This window comes from Chiloscyllium punctatum, chromosome 17, assembly GCF_047496795.1.
Source record: "Chiloscyllium punctatum isolate Juve2018m chromosome 17, sChiPun1.3, whole genome shotgun sequence".
Classification (NCBI taxonomy): Eukaryota; Metazoa; Chordata; class Chondrichthyes; order Orectolobiformes; family Hemiscylliidae; genus Chiloscyllium; species Chiloscyllium punctatum.
In genome coordinates, this window is record NC_092755.1 from 94,417,607 (window position 1) to 94,432,175 (window position 14,569).

The window sequence follows — 14,569 nt, forward strand, 5'->3', positions numbered from 1 at the left end:
AGTTGAGAAGATGTGGAAATAATACTCCTAGAGAAATAGATTGATAATGTGTAATTATGTGGCTTCAATACATTTCTGTACTATTACCTGTCTCCTGTCAGACTGCAGTGGGGGAGGTGGGGGACGAGCACAGTCCCGGTATAACATCCTCAATCTTTCACACTGTGCCTCTACAACCACCAACCGTTCACCTGAAAATAAGAGCATATTTTCCTTTTTAAAATGGAAAAGGATTTACAAGGCACAGAAATATGTGAACTGTACAACACCTCAAAATCTCCTTCTAATCAGACTTGCTGAAGATCCTGTTATGTACTCTGCTGTCAGCTCACAAATAAACTGTTTATTTTAAACTTTGGTCCAAAAATGTGACTAAATGTCAAATGGCACAGGAAGTAAACAGCTGAATATTGAAACTTCAAAAACAATAACTTAATTATGAGGACACTCGAGGCTAGTAAACCACAGTCTTTCACTGAAGCAAAGTTGATTTCAAATTATAAAATAAGGATAATTATTAACACATAGGAGCAATTATGAGAAAATTGTTAGACATCAGATGAATTCTTGTATACAATTGTGGGTGCCCCATTATAGAAAAGATATGAGTGCACTGGAGTGTGTGCAGAAGCGATTTACAAGAATGGTTCCAGGAATGAGAACCTTCAGTTATGTGAATAGATTGAAATAGTTGGGACAGTTCTCCAGGGAAATATGGTAGCTGAAAGGAGATTTTATAGAGGTTTTCAAAATCATGAGTAGATAGGGAGAAGCCTTTCCTGCCTGTAAAAGAGAAAAGAATAAGAGGGAATAAATTTAAAGTAAGCAACAAAGCAAGGGTGGTGTAACAAAAAATGTTTTCACATAGCGAGTATTTAGGGTACGGAATACACTGAGATGCAGGCAGGTTCAATGGACTCATACAAGACTCTATATTGCTCAGTTTTTAATCAGACATTTATTCAGATTTCAGGTATCTTTATGCGTACCTTTATGGTTGATAAAATTAACTTCATACAGCTGCTCCATGCCTTTGTTATACTGAGGATATTGGCAATACATATGCGTTCTTGAAGGTACAAAGTCTGAATCTATTACATTTAACTGCGATTTAGAACAGCAAACGTACCAGGACTACACTCTTGTGCCACCAGGTTCAGAACCTCGACTGCTGCTGGACACTGCTGAATGAACTCCTCACAGAACAAACTATCCTCCAGTAACTGGGCCATTACTAAGCATGCTCTGTAACAGTAGTAGAGTTTTTCAGTTATTTAAACAAAATAAATCCAGAACTGAAATTACAATGTTACTTACTGCTGACCTTAATGGACGAACTGCAAATTCCTCAACTGATGAACTTTGTTCTCACAAACCAGAATATTTTACAATGAAGACAATATTGCAATGACCAAATATGGTTTAAAGATAACATTTGGACACAGATTTTGTCCCAGTTTCAAATTGCTATTTCCTCAATTTTATTCCATTTAAAGCAGCACATCTCATTAGTGCTGTTGTAGGTCCTGAGATATTAATTGCACGGCTGACCTGCAGGAGATTGGACGTCCCAGGGGTAGGGTGGTATGCTTCTGTCTTAGAGTGGTATATGTCTGTCTTACAGGTAGAATGTAAGGAATTTATATTCCCATCTCTTGCCACTCAAAGCCATTTGCATGGCCATTTCATAGTTATCCAGAGTAAAAGAATTTACATTACCATCTCCTATTCAGAATTAATAAGAGCCTTGCAATTAAAATTCTGACCACTCCCTGCAGTAAAAAAAAACGATTTACAACAGATCTGGCCATTAAAGAATGAGTCACATTACAGAGTTTTTGGAAATGATGTGATGACTACCATGTGTCTTGAGTGGCATGTAACTGTGGGGGAATGGCTGAGGGTCATCTTGTGGGCATTACTGACTGTAATGTCAAACTCTTGTACTGTATAAAGGAAGGACTGTTTCTTTTGTTCAGAGAGATTTTTGGCACATCTACAAGCCCTGCAAAGTGTGTTAAGGGTTCTTCCAGAAGGCTTGTACTTGCTTAATTAAATTTTGGTTGTTCAAAGAAGTTGGCGTGTTGCAGTTGCATCAAGTGTAAGAATCTCAAGAAAAAGAACACAACAGCCATGTGTCACTTTTGTACCAAAAGTAATATCCTGAAGCAGCACAACAACTAGAACTGTCAAATGTAAATTAGTTAATTGGAATAATGTGCCACCAAAACAACTTATAAACATATTGGTGAATGAAAAGCACAAATTAACATGTTTAGATCTCCAATGGACAGAATATGAAAAGCACAGTTAGCCCCTTCAGATAGCTAAGATACAGTCAGAAATGGTCTCAGGACATGGAGGCTTCTCCTCAATTATATGGATAAATTTACTTCAGTATACAAACAAGGATCAATGATTCATCAATTTATTTCTTATTAACAGTCATCAAAACATGTTGAATTTTCTCATTGGTATGAACTGGAGTTAATGTACAAGATATCTACTATGCTTCAATGACCTAATATTACATTTCTGACACAAGCAACTGCTGGCAACTACATGTGCTCTCATTCGGGAACATGTATGCACGATTGGTCCCAATCAACCCCCACCCATTTCCCTCTCCTCTGTCCATATCAAATTCTTCCTCCCTAGGCCGTACTCCTGCCCCAAAATGTGCATGTGCGATTTAGAGCAGCATATTATGCACGTACACTAGTGGCAGCAAATGCAGTGACAATATTATCTGAAATTTAGAAGTTATTGAGGTTTTGACAAAAAGTATGTGACATTCTTGCCACAGACACACCAAAATCTTAAATACTCCTGCAAAATCTTTTGAGACACATCTGATACTTGTTGGAAATAAACACAGCCTTAGGAAATCTGACTTAGCAGGTGACATCTTGGTAAAAACAATGACTGCAGATGCTGGAAACTAGATTCTGGATTTGTGGTGCTGGAAGAGCACAGCAGTTCAGGCAGCATACGAGGAGGAGTAAAATTGATGTTTCGGGCAAAAGCCCTTCATCAGGAATAAAGGCAGAGAGCCTGAAGTGTGGAGAGATAAGCTGGAGGACGGTGGGGGTGGGGAGAAAGTAGCATAGAGTACAATGGGTGAGTGGGGGAGGGGATGAAGGTGATAGGTCAAGGAGGAGAGGGTGGAGTGGATAGGTGGAAAAGAGGATAGGCAGGTAGGACAAGTTATGGGGACAGTGCTGAGCTGGAAGTTTGGAACTGGGATGAGGTGGGGGAAGGGGAAATGAGGAAACTGTTGAAGTCCACATCGATGCCCTGGGGTTGAAGTGTTCCAAGGCAGAAGATGAGGCGTCCTTTGTCTGGTGGTTAGGGAGCGGCGGTGAAGGAGGCCCTGGACCTCCATATCCTCGGCAGAGTGGGAGGTGGAGTTGAAATGTTGGGCCATAGGGCGGTGTGGTTGATTGGTGCGGGTGACCTGGAGATGTTCCCTAAAGCGCTCTGCTAGGAGGCATCCAGTCTCCCCAAAGTACAGGAGACCACATCGGGAGCAACGGATACAATAAATGATATTAGTGGGTGGGGAGACTGGATGCCTCCTAGCAGAGCGCTTTAGGTGACATCTTGGTTCCAGCTCTACACGTTAAGGCCCAAAATTAATTCTAGGTCCATAACACCCAGCTTACCAAGCTACCAAAATGTATTGAACAGGCATTTAACAAATCAATTATGTTCTAGCCAACCAATATAATCCATTGCCTAAGTGTTAAAATGTAATCTTGACTCTTAAAGTATGCTCCCAATAGCCCGTATTTGAGAAGGGAAGTTTTATAGAATATTGTAATGCAAATTCTTACAAGAAAAATAACCTGAAGCATTCAGAGAATAAGATAAAACCAAAGGCAAACGCAAGATATAACATCATCCAGATTACATTACCTGGTTCTTATTTCAGCAACAAGTCGTACTACTGCCATTACAGGGGTGGAGCCATCACCAATTGCAGGGAGTGAGGTCAGAATTGAGAGACTCCCTTCTTGTGGAAGCAACATAGACTGAACTGCCTGGACTACTTTTTCAGTGATGGACAGCTTATGCAGAGGCAAGGCCTAAAAGATACATAAAAGATCAAAAGGTCAGGGGAAACTGTTAAAACATTATAATTTGCATTATAGTTATTTAAACAGCTAACCCCATCAACTTTTTTGGGCTCCATTTTCTTCCCCATGTCACTTCTAAATCTTGACAGCATAGTATGGTCTGCAACTAAGCTAGTAGGAAACCAATGAAATTCATCAATATCCACCCTTCTGAATTAGCTTGTTGCTAAAAATAGGAATCCACCACATGATAAATCCTCAGCTGAAACCAAAGCCGTACTACTCTACAGTCAGTAGGTATATTGACCCACCAGGTCAATATGCCTCCAAATAGAAGGTATTTGGAAGGAATATGCATATACTTGGAATCATTAGACATAGGAACAGAAGTAGGCTATTCAGGCCATTGAGTCTGCTCCATCATTCAATGAGATCATAGCTGATCGGTAAACTTCTACTCCTATGGCTTAATATCATGCTTTGTGCAATGGTCACATGTCGCAAGGCATCTCGGTTGTTGAACATCAGGTGCCTTCTGATCTGTTTGGAGATATATTCGTCTGGTGGGTTAATATTTGATCACAGAGCAGTTAAGTACTGCCAAAATAATAAGTAGTAGTAAGTGTTGCATTCCCTGTCACCATGTTTCCTCCCCTTCTCCAACTCCAATTTTTTTCCCCCAAGTTTAGTAGATGAATACACCATTGTTCTGCCATTCTCACATACCCATCACATAATGTGCACCCTTTCTCCTCCAGCACTTCACAAATACTTCATGTCAGCTCTGATGAACAGTCAGGTAGACTTGAAATATTGTAATCTTGCTGTCTCTCAAATGCTGCCTGAACTGTTCTGATTTCCACATTTTTTTACTTTTCAGTACAGATTCCAGCATCTGCAGTAATTTGCTCCAACAGAGTAGTAAGGACTAAGGATTCTAAAGATTTGGGGAGGATTGAGGATTAGAGACTTATTCAAAACTGCATGGAGACAAAAATTGGTCAATAACTTTACTGCAAAAAATTTTAAAGGAATTACATATATTTTCAATTGTTTATATCATCCTGGATTATGTTAAAACAACTCTTCTCTGGGAGGGCATAGGGAGTGTGATGGGAGAGAGAGAGAGAAGACAACATGAACAAATTTACCACCTGATCCTCTAATAAAATTACTTGCGAAATTAATTAGAGTGTTCATCCAAGCAACATAACAGAGAGGATAGTGCTCCATGCAAACAAATGGTGGATGATAATTCTGGCAAAATAGTAAGAACTTGGAATGGAAGACAAATTCAGAGTATCATGTAAAGTCTGGCAAACCATTGTGTAATGATTTGCACCTAGCAGATAACTGGCACCACAGAAATGCAACAGAATGAGTTATTATAGGTTATTAGTAAAACAGTGTGACAGTACAACAATGAATAGTTATCTCCAAGATCAATATTTCGATAAAATTTAAATGCTTGCCATTTCAATGCAGCAGCGATGATTCTTCATGATTTCCTAAACAACTAACCTCACATCGTGGGGTGTACAGTCTTGAGATTGGAACGGTCACTGTGTCCGATGCTTTGGAAGCCTTTCGAAAATCAGATAAGGGGAGTCGGACTGTGGCAATACCTTCTTGCTCATTAATAGAAGTCACCACTCCAATGCTTCCAGATATGCCCTTCCCTGAAATCTGTAGAAAATATAAAATTATATTTTTAGCGATTAAGTGGAATAAAAATATAGTCTTCAGTGCTGCCAGGAATAGAAATGATTTACAGTATAGAAACAAGTCACTCAACGCAACCATTGATGTCAACATTGACCCTCAACAAACTATTAGAAAGTTAGGACTACAAATGCTGGCGATCAGAGTTGAGAGTGTGGTGCAAATAAAATACAGCAGGTCATGCAGCATCCGAGGAGCAGGAGAATCAACATTTTGGGCATAAGCCCTTCAGCAAGAAGGATCAGCAGGGGTCCAGACGAAGGGCTTATCCGAAAAGTCGATTCTCCTGCTCCTCGGATGCAGCCAGACTTGCTGTGCTTTTCCAGCACCACATCCTCAACAAACAAGCCCAAATTAGTAACCTTATTCCAATATATCTCTCCAAGTCATAGAGATGTACAGCATGGAAACAGGCCCTTCAGTTCAACTCGTCCACACCAACCAGATATCCCAACCCCAATCTAGTCCCACCTGCCAGCACCCGGCCCATATCCATCTAAACTCTTCCTATTCATATTCTTATACAAATGCCTCTTAAATGTTGCAATTGTACCAACTTCCACCACATCCTCTGGCAGCTCTTTCCAAATATGTACCACCCTCTGTGTGGAAGAGTTGCCCTTAGGTCTCTTTTTTAGCTTTCCCCTCTCACCTTAAACCTATGCAGCACCTCACATTAATTAAACTCCATCTGCCACTTCTCAGCCCATTGGCCCATCTGATCAAGATCCTGTTGTAATCTGGAGGTAACCCTCTTCGCTGTCTACTACACCTCCAATTTTGGTGTCATCTGCAAACTTACTAACTGTACATCTTATGCTCGCAACCAAATCACTTATGTAAATGGCAAAAAGTAGAGGACCCAGCACCGATCCTTGTGGCACTCCATTGGTCACAGGCCTCCAGTCTGAATAACAAGCCTCCTCCACCACCTTCTGTCTTCTACCTTTGAGCCAGTTCTGAATCCAAATCGCTAGTTCTCCCTGTATTCTGTGAGATCTAACCTTGCTAACCAATCTCCCATGAGGAACTTTGTCGAACGCCTTACTGTAAGTCCATATCGATCACATCTACCCCTCTGTCCTCATCAATCCTTTGTGTTACTTGTTAAAAAAACTCAATCAAGTTTGTGAGACATGATTTCCCACGCACAAAGCCATGCTGACTATCCCTAATCAGTCCTTGCCTTTCCAAATACACGTACATCCTGTCCCTCAGGATTGCTTCCAACGTACCCACCACTCTTTTCTTCAAAGCAACAGGAGGCCTTGTAATCCTTTGAACCGGTTTTCTTCCTTTCAATTAGATCATAGCTAATTTACATTCCAATATTATTTACTTGCATTGAGACCATATCTCTTAATACACTTCATTCACCTATCTAATCTAATACCAGAAATTGACCTAGTTTCTGTCTCAATCACTAATTCTGGAAGTGAATTTCACAGCCTCAAAATCGTGGCCATGTTTCACCTGATTGCAATCCGAAATTTCTTGCATCCACGCTCCTTCATTTTGAACATCTCAGCTGCTGGGATCAAAGCAATCTGCTTCCATCTACATACTTCCATTTTTTTTGAATATACATCAAATATATCACCTCACAATCAATGTCACTAACAAAAAAAAACAAAATTTTCAAGTCCTTCTTTGTATTCAGATTTGCTGAGAAACTACTTCGTAAAAGGAAACATGTACTGTTTCACAAGCCTGCAACCTGCTATAACGGAGGTGACAGCTTTATCTAGCTTCATCATTAACGTTAAAGTTTTTAGTATGTGGAACACTTATGATAATACCTTGAATTCTAGACGTTTCTTCCCATAATCTTATCAACTGGGTGTTGCTTTTATTTGCTGTAGCCTGCACCCAAATACTTTCTCCAAAGCCTAGGCCCAGGGTACAGCTAGTAATGATCAAAATGACCTCACTGTGGACATTGCTTCAATAATATTTGAGTGGGTTCAATGTTTAAAAGTGCACATAAAGGAAGATCAGGTTTGGATGTATAACCTCCATAAAAATTTAATTTTACTACAAATGTCCAACACATTGATGCAAGAGAAACATGCAGACAATGAGTAGATTACCTGTACTTCAGATCCGATTTTAATGGTCTCTTTGAAGCCTCCAAGTGCACAAAGTGCTGCCACTGCCTGCCGTCCAATAGCCTGCAGCTTTGCCAATTTTCTCCCACTACTACTTCCATTCTCCAGGACACTCTCTGCATATTTACCAAGCTGAGGGATGTACATCAGTGCTCGAGAGAGAACCTGATGGACGAAGAACAAGACTTCAGTAGGCACATGAAAAGGAAGATTATATTTATATAACACCTTCAACATAAAAGACATCTAAAAAAATGATGATTAAGATATGAAGGAAATGAGGTGGTAGGTGATGATGATAAATAATTAGGTGGGCTTTTGAAGTGAATGCGCCGGTGATTACAAGAGATCACTGAAAGCTCTGTCACTGACCGCAGATGGGAAGAAAAGGACTGTGGAAGGTAAGATGCAATAGGATCGCTTGGAAGAGTTGAATTTTGCGATGAGTACAATGCCTAATGTCAAGGAAGAGAAGATTGAGAATTTTAAATTTGAGATGAAGTGATTGGAGGCATAGATGAGAATTTCAGCAGTACTGAGAGACAATTAAAGTAATTTGATATTGTATAGATGGAAAAAGTAGTGATGGTATCTGCAGGGCAGACTGTAAAAGTTGACCAGGTCGGGTAAGCTTGTAGGAAGGGGAACGAAAATGTTTTGGAGCATAGATCTGGAAGCAGCCCAAGAGGATGGAGATTCATTATACTGAGCTGTAAGGGTTTACTCCACCTTTGAGCAGACATGCTAGCACACCAGTCATTTTTGAATGAAATGCATTAGTGAAGAGATAAAATTGGACATCACTGGAACACAAATGAAATCTGTAGAAACATAATACTGCTTACAACTGTTATGAAGATGTGGATGTACTGTACCTTTAAGAGAGTTAAAAATGAGCAAAAACTACTTGACAGCACCAAGTGTTCTGAAAATAAATGTAACATTTGGTTGAACATCTTAATTAGCTAGCTGCCTGGAGACAAAAACAAATTTAAATTTGGCCAATCAGTTTAAATTATATCCCAAAATACCCACCTTCAACCAAGTTTGAATTGAATGCATTGACAGTCTTAAAATCCAATGACACAATCATTGGCGGGGGGGGGGGGCACGGGGTGTGTGTGTGTGTGTGTGTGTGTGTAAGACTGGGAAAAATTGAACAGTTGAGAGGAGAACTGCCAAGCTGCCAGCATGTAAAGACTGCCAGAAAAATAGTTCTCTTAAAAGGTACCTTTATCGATCAGTAACCTGTGAAGCAGAATCGCCAAGAAGAAGAAAAGAACCACTGAAAGCTGCCTGGTTTTGAGATAAGTAGTTTTTAAAAAATAAATCTTAATTGGGAGTTTTATTGGACTAGAATTGTGAAAAGGGAAAATAAAAGATAGGTTAGAGGAAAGAGTTGTAAATAATGATTACTTAATTATTCCATTATACTTGTTAATTTTTACTTTAAATATTTCTTGGAATTCTGATTTTTACAGATTACTGCACTGGATAAATCTTTTCTGTGTTGCTGGTTTTAAAGACACAGGCAGTAATGAAGCTAGCACCTTTGTTGCCAATTTGTTGCATTTGAAGAACCTTTCACACGGGTTATAACTGATTGTGTAGGTGCCCTCCCGAAAACTAAAAATGGGAACTAGTATTTGTTAACCATAATGGATATGTCTACCAAATTTCTGGAGGCAATTCCATTATGAAGTACCAAGGCAAAAAGGGTAGTAGAGGAGTTAGTAGCTTTCTTCACACAGTATGGGCTACCCAGAGAGATTCAATTGGACCAAGGATCAAATTTTACTGCTAGGCTGTTTAAGGAGATTATGGATAGCTTAGGTATACAGCACTTTAAATCCAGTATGCATCATCCTGAATCCCAGGGAGTTTTAGAAAGGTGGCACCAGACCTTGAAGAACATGGATGTAGGTTTGCTCCCTGAGCTGGAAGGGTCATTTACAGACATTTCATCACCACGCTAGGTAACATCTTCAGTGAGCCTCTGGACAAAGCACTGCTGGTACCTCCTGCTTTCTATTTATAGGTTTGAGTTTCCTTGGGTTGATGACGACATTTCCTGTGGCAACATCATTTCCTATGGTGATGTCATGTCCTGCTCTTTTTCTCAGGGTGGTAAATGAGAAAAACAGGAAAGAACATCGCCACAGGAAATGACATCACCAACCCAAGGAAATCCAAGCATACAAATAGAAAGCAGGAAAAACCAGTAGTGCTTCATCTGGAGGCTGACTGAAGACGTTACTTAGTATGACGAAACGTCTGTAAATTACCCTTCCTGAAAATGAACCTTGCAGCTCAGCGAGCAAACCTACATCCAGAACCTCAACCTGAGCTACAAATCTTCTCAAAACTTGCTTGAAGACTATGTTGAGAGCATACGATCAGGATTACCCAAATGACTGGATAAAGGCATCCCAATTGTATTGTTTGCCATTAGAGATGCCCCAAATGAATCTACTCAGTTTACTCCCTTTGAGTTAAATATTCAGTCATGAAGTGAGAGGCCCTTTGAAAAAATTGACAGGACTAAAGTCGGAGATCTCACACTTAGATTATGTATCGGAGGTGAGGGAGAGATTAAATAAGAGTAGGTGAGATAGCTAAAGAGCACCTAAAGAGGTCACAGTATAGAATGAAACAGGTGGCAGATAAAAGTTCTGAGACTCTGACGTTTTTCCAAGGGGATAACATGTTAGTACTGTTACCAGTGATAGGAGATCCCTTCAAAGCCAGGTTTCGCGATCCCTATCAAATTGAAAAAATGTCGAGTCAAGTGAACTATCTAGTAAAGATGCCAGATAGAAAAAAAAGAGGTATCCGGTATGTCATGTGAACATGTTGAAACCGTATTATACTAGAGAGAAAGAACTGGAGAAACAGGTGTTAGCTACTGTCCCACAGAATGAGGAATTAAACCCAGAGGGTGTGAATTTTGATGTGCCTCAAAATAAAAAAAAGAAGCCCTTGAGGAGTGAGATAGGTTAGTAAGCTATCTGTCTCAGGAGCATAGAGCGCAGTTGAAAGATTTATTATTCAAGATAAGGACATATGTAAGAATCAGATGGGGAGGACTAATGCTTTGTATATGAAGTAGACATAGGGAATATTGCTCTGATAATACAACACTCTGATCGGCTTAGTCCTTTCAAAGTCAAACAGGTCCAGATGGAGGTGGAGGCCATGCTCGATGAAGACATCATCAACCCAAGCCACAGCGAGTAGAGTTCACCGATTGTATTAGCTCCCAAATCAGATGGGACTTAATGGTTCTACGTGGATTACTGGAAGGTCAACGCTGTTACAAAATCAGTCTCATATCCAATTCCTAGATAAGAGGACTGTATCGAGAAAGTTGGACTTAATGCATGGTTACTGGCAGGTACCTTTATCAGAGACGGCAAAAGAAATTTCTGCATTTGTAACCCCAAATGGACTATATTAGTTTAAAGTGATGCCCTTTGGAATGAACAATGCACCCGCCACATTCCAAAGACTCATGAACACAGCTGTGGCTGGGTTAACAAACTGTGCAGTCTATGTGGATGATGTAGTGATCTTTAGTAAGTCCTGGAAAGATCACATGGTACAGTTAGCAGAGCTCTTTGAACGACAACGAGAAGCAAAATTGGTGATAAGCTTAAATAAAACTGAATTTGTGAAAGCAGAGGTGACATTCTTGGGACATAACTTCGGTCATGGACGGCTGACCCCACAGAACACAAAGACGAAGGCCATTGAGGAATTTCCACAATCAACCTTGAAGAAAGAGGTGCTTTGATTCTTAGGACTCAGCTGATTCTAATGGAAGTTTGTTCCAAACTTCAGCAGTGTAATGGCACTGGTAACCAATTTGCTGAAGAACATCACAGTTTTGGTGGACAGAACAATGCCAGGAGGCATTCGACAATTTGAGGTCAATATTAACCACCAAACCAGTTTTATCTGCATCAAACTTTTCAAAACCTTTTAAAATCACCATTGGTGCTAGTGACATATGAGTTGGAGCTGTACTCCTACAGGAAGACAAGGATGGGATTGACCTGCCAGTTGGTTACTTTTCAAAGAAGATTAAGCAGGAGGGTTTACTCTGTCATAACAGAACATATGAGGATAAGCAATGGGAGAGGTACAAAGATTGAAATTAGTACTCTGCAGGGGAACATGCAGACAAGAAAAGCTATTGTTATCAATAAAAACACTGACAAACTAAAACTCCAGAAACACTATGATCTAGAATGTGATCGTCTCTCTTTCCTCTATACCCACTGAGGCTCGACACAGAATCAACATTGTGGGTTTGGTGACCCAGTTCTGAAGGAGGGTCACTGGACCTGAAATCTTAACTTGAATACCTCTTCACAAATGCTGCCAGGTTTGCTAAGCTTTTCCAGCAATTTCTGTTTTTGTTTTTAATTTATAGCACCTGCAGTTCTTTTTGTTTCTACACAAAATCATGTTAAAGGTGCTCAATCCTAAACGGTGTCTTCAAAACATCCCACCAGATTTAGCCAGATAACAGTTAAAACACTTGTGCCCTTGTGAACCCGAGACTGATAATATCTTTTTAACATGACTGGAGATTAATGAATCGGAAATGAAAATGGAGGATCCTGGAAAAAATACTGTTCTGAAATTAGGAGTCAGAACTACAATGGAACTTTACTGGAACTTATTGTGGGGAAAAGTGGGCTGTAGAAGGTGGAGTCACATGAATCATAGAACCCATAGAGTGTGGAAGCACGCTATTCCACCCATCCAGTCCACATTGACTCTGAAGAACATCCTATCCAAATCCACCCCCTTCTCCATCCGTGACCCTACATTTCTCATGGCTAATTCACCTAACACACACATTCCTGGAGATTATGGGCAATTTAGCACAGCCAATCCACCCTATCCTGCACATCCTTGGACTGTGGGAGAAAACCTGGAGGAAACCCATGAAGGCATGATGAAATTATGCAAACTCCACATAGACTTAAGGTGGAATCGAACCGGGGTGGGGGTAGGGAGTCTGTGGGGTAGCAGTGAGCCACCGTGTCATCCTAATGCAAGAAAATGCTGTTGATGGCTTCTAGGCACAACAGAAACTTCATTACCAGCCTTTCAAAAAAAAACCCAACACTTAATTAAAATTCAAAGATTCCCTACAGTGTGGAAATAGGCTAGTTGGTCCATCAAGGCCACACTGACTGTCTGAAGAGCATCCCACCCAGAAACACTCCATTTCTGTAACCCCACATTTCCCACAGCTGATCCACCTAGCCTATACACCCCGGACACAATGGGCAACTTAGCATGGCCAACCCACCTAGCCTACTGTGGCAGGAAACTGCATGACCCAGAGGAACCCATGCAGACACAGCAAGAAAATGGAAATTCCACACAGACGTCGCCTGAGACTGGAATTGAATCTGGGTCCCTGGTGCTATGAGACAGCAGTGCTAACCACTGAGCCACCGTGCTGCCTGTTCCTGTACTTGGTCCTACACAGAGTTTTCTGAAAGATGAAAGAACTGCGAGGCTGTAAGTCAGAAACTAAATCAGAAATTGCTGGAAGAGCACAGCAGGTCTGGCAGCATCTGTGGAAAGAAGTCAGAGTTAACGTTTTGGATGAAGTGACCCTTCCTCAGAACAGAATCTAATAACAAAATTACAGAGAGTCTGATTCTTGCTAGTATCTTAACACAAATAAACAGATAAACAAACTATTGAAATATTCTACCAGACTTGCAGATTAGTTTATCCTGATGGCTCACTGAACCAGAATCTATAAAATATCAACTGGAAACGCTCAAATCAATTTCAACTGAACCTTATAAAACTAAAGACAATTATCTTTGACTTACAAGATCAAAAGCATTTTTTTGCAGATAATCAAATTTCAAAAGTTTCATACTGTTCTTCCCCACTATATATCGCTTTCTTGAATTTGTTGCACAAAAACTGTAAATCAAGATAATGCAAGAGCAGCGAATGGCTGAGGGTCACCGGCAACCACTAGTCTAATGGTTCGAAGTGTCAATAACAGGAAAAATCCAGAAAACTAGAAATCTTGTTTCAAAATAAGTTCTATGCCTTAATCTCTGCATCATATTTGACATACCTTTTCTGCTGTGGTGGTCCAGATCTGGGCAGTGCTGAACTCAGGAGCCATTAATAAGTTATGCAGCAGAGCAATCACTTCTGCTGCCATGCTATTTGCTACGTGGCCACTGATGAATGGTCGGACTGGGTCTGTTCTGCAAGAAGAAGACAGACCAATTCTTGGAACCAACAATTATGTTTTCAAGAGCCCAAATATTAAATCAAAAGGAAACAAAAAATCAAAGTTTCAAGTCACATTCCAGTCTCAACATTATTCTGGAAGAAACTCATCAGGTTCCATTGTTAATAACTTGGCTATTGCTTCAACTCTCTTCTAATTCCCAAATCATGTTGTAGAAATAAGCATGCCTTGCAAGTAATGTTGACCATATCATCCTGGTTCATCCCAGATCCTGGTCAAATATAACCTCAGACATTTTAAAACAAAACTTGCATTTAGAAAGCACTTTTCACAACTCCAATGTTCCATTGTTAATGAAATATTTTTACAAAGATAGATGACGAAACATTAATCTTTAGTATAACTCATTAAATTCC

General features: G+C 40.1%; 1 protein-coding gene across 2 annotated transcripts in view; it reads right to left on the minus strand.

Moving 5' to 3' along the window:
* The window catches only part of LOC140488149 (probable E3 ubiquitin-protein ligase HECTD4), a 291,859-nt gene that overhangs the window by 94,144 nt on the left and 183,146 nt on the right, over positions 1 to 14,569 (minus strand). For both annotated transcript variants that reach the window (XM_072587982.1, XM_072587981.1), the window contains exons 40-45: positions 14,031 to 14,166; positions 7,892 to 8,074; positions 5,601 to 5,765; positions 3,919 to 4,088; positions 1,130 to 1,245; positions 88 to 191 (exon numbers count right to left, since the gene is read on the minus strand). In XM_072587982.1, coding sequence (XP_072444083.1) covers positions 88 to 191; positions 1,130 to 1,245; positions 3,919 to 4,088; positions 5,601 to 5,765; positions 7,892 to 8,074; positions 14,031 to 14,166 — 874 coding nt within the window. The remainder of the gene's footprint in view (positions 1 to 87; positions 192 to 1,129; positions 1,246 to 3,918; positions 4,089 to 5,600; positions 5,766 to 7,891; positions 8,075 to 14,030; positions 14,167 to 14,569) is intronic.